General features: G+C 44.9%; 1 protein-coding gene across 1 annotated transcript; it reads right to left on the bottom strand.

The window, feature by feature from the left end:
• Nucleotides 1-652: 652 nt before the first annotated feature.
• Nucleotides 653-2,242, bottom strand: LOC130405281 (nucleolar pre-ribosomal-associated protein 1-like). The gene is made up of 2 exons (XM_056610316.1): nt 1,822-2,242; nt 653-1,623 (listed from the first exon to the last, which is right to left on the bottom strand). The coding sequence occupies exons 1-2, from the start codon at nt 2,240-2,242 to the stop codon at nt 1,400-1,402; spliced, it is 645 nt and encodes a 214-aa protein (XP_056466291.1). The 3' UTR covers nt 653-1,399.
• Between the last annotated feature and the right edge of the window lie 110 nt (nt 2,243-2,352).

Genomic DNA, 2,352 nt, shown 5'->3' with positions numbered 1-2,352 from the left:
CTGCCCTCTGTTGGTTTGGAGAGTGAAGTATCCAATGACAGTGACTGATTGAAAAGTAATCAATCAATCAGACCACCTTTACATATAAACAAAATAGAGAGAAAGAGAGGGAAAGAGACGGAATGATAGAGGCAGGGAGAGAGACAGTGATGGAGTGTGGGTATGTTGGAGAGAGAGAGAGAGAGAGAGAGAGAGAGAGAGAGAGAGGGGTGTGTGATGTCGTATCGACACATAAACCACAAGTTATAACATGACTGAAGGAGCAGAACAGTCTCCAAAATTAGAAAACCGAAATCAGAAAGGACTTGCTTTATAAATCAGTGGCGTTTCACTTATCTTGCATAAAACCTTTACTTTATTATTGAAAAAACTTGGATCCTTCATTCTGGTATCAGCTGTTATTTCTGCGAGCATGGAGAACTCCACCAACGAGAAGCAGTACAGATGGGAATACGAGTACTATTATGATTATCTGGACGCTGTCATCGTGGACGAGAGTAAACTGAAATACAATAAATGTAAGTATCTGAGCTTCATATAACCACACACAATCATTCAGTCGTTCTATAAATCTCTCTTACAAATTGCTGAAGTTTTTAATTGTATTATTTATCCTTTAAGACAGCATAGTTATATTTAGAATACATGTTATCCTTTATACAACATAGTTATATTTAGAATATATACATCTCCTTATATACCCTAGATGTATTCTTGGTATATCAAACTCCTTACAGACTATTAAGTCATTACATTTTTATGTATCTATCCTAAAAAGACTATGGCTACCACATTCTGGATCTATTTCTCCTTACAGACTCTATAGTTATAATATTCTGGATCACCATGGCTGCGTTTGTCGGGTTTCTCTTCCTAATCCTCACTCTGATGTCCTGCAACGGAAACTTTTTGAGGCAAGTTTGATGTAAAAAGTTAAAGGCCAAGTACCAGAAGGAGGGAAAATCCATTCCATTTAATGATTGATAGTGTATTATTTTGCAGGACTCGCAATCAGCAAAAACGGAGGCGCAGTCCACTGGTCTGAGGGGTAGTGAATCTGAATCGATGTCCACTTACTATTTCAAATGGATCCACTGAGGAACACACAAAGATCCACTGAGGATAAACCAACTTGATCACTGCGACGTTTTATGAAAATAATAAATGAATTGAGTTTACCACCTTTCAGTTTGAGTAATGTGTAGGATAGTATTTTATTTACCCAGTTGTAATATACAGAGCTCATATCCATATTATTACTTAAATAACTGAGCTGAGCCGGTTTCAAAACACACATGATAAAAAATCAAACAGAAGAAAACAGAATAGTTCATTTTTACGTTTAGTTATTTTTATACAAAAACAGGATTAAAAGTCAAGGTTCATTCTTTCTGTTTTTTTAAACTGAGGGCCGAGTTCCGGAACCGTCTGTGGTCCTGGCGACGATGTCATTACAGATGGCACTGACGTGCGATTCCTCCAGCGTAGATTTGGTCGTCCTCCTCTTCCCCTTGGGCTTGGCTGCGGCGGTCACCAGGCGGACGTGTTGGAGGAAGAGGTGGGGCGAGCACGCGCCGCTCCACATCTCGTGGACGTACAGCGACAGCAGCACCACGCCGGCGTCTGGGATTCAAGCAGACAGAAACATTGTCCTCAACATTAACTTCATTACTAAAAAAAACAAAAACAAACGCTGTGTGAACTGGTATAGAGTGATGGCACAAGAGGAAACTGTAAAACGATAAAACATGCGTTTGAACGTGATGCACTCGTCTGAATAAAACAGAACTCAAGTCCGCGGCGGTGTGCGTAGCTTCGTACCGCGTCGGGCCTGAGGGGTGGAGGGGTCCGACAGGCAGGCGGAGACCACCCCGGCGTGGAGCTCCCCGAGAGGGAGGGGTCCCTGGGCCTCCAGCAGACGCAGCATGACGCCAGTGAACAGCTCGAGGGTCTCCGTTCTGCAGGGGGAGGGCGAGGCCGGAGCCCGGAGCTCCACGGCCCGGTGGTAGAGCCGCAGCAGGTCCTCCTTGGCGCCGGCGTCGCCCAGGATCTTGTCTACCGTGTCCGGGTGCGGGGGGGCCACCCTGTGGAACCAGCGGAGGAACTCCAGGGTGGGGGGGTGCTGGAAGGGGTGCTCCAGCAAGGACCTCAGGGACCAGCGGGTGAGCAGGAGGGCCGTGTCGCCCGCCAGGCCGCTGTCGACGACCGTCGCCTCCTCGCCATCGCCTGATTGGCCATTCATTAATTAACCATTCATTAATTAACCACAATTCAAGAAACCAAAAAAGAAGAAAAACAGCAGAAAAATAATGATTGCATCGAGAAAGATAAGAATGTCAGAAATAATCAAAG

The sequence above is a fragment of the Gadus chalcogrammus genome, chromosome 16, assembly GCF_026213295.1.
Source record: "Gadus chalcogrammus isolate NIFS_2021 chromosome 16, NIFS_Gcha_1.0, whole genome shotgun sequence".
NCBI classification, from domain to species: Eukaryota; Metazoa; Chordata; class Actinopteri; order Gadiformes; family Gadidae; genus Gadus; species Gadus chalcogrammus.
The sequence above is the reverse complement of the archived record's forward strand: the minus strand, read 5'-3'. Positions and strand labels throughout refer to the sequence as shown.

Coding starts and splice junctions, on each gene's coding strand:
- LOC130405281 (XM_056610316.1), bottom strand. CDS start 2,242: ATGAATGGCCAATCAGGCGATGGCGAGGAGGCGACGGTCGTCGACAGC. Junction 1,624..1,821: donor CACCCCTCAGGCCCGACGCG/GTACGAAGCTAC, acceptor CTTGAATCCCAG/ACGCCGGCGTGGTGCTGCTG.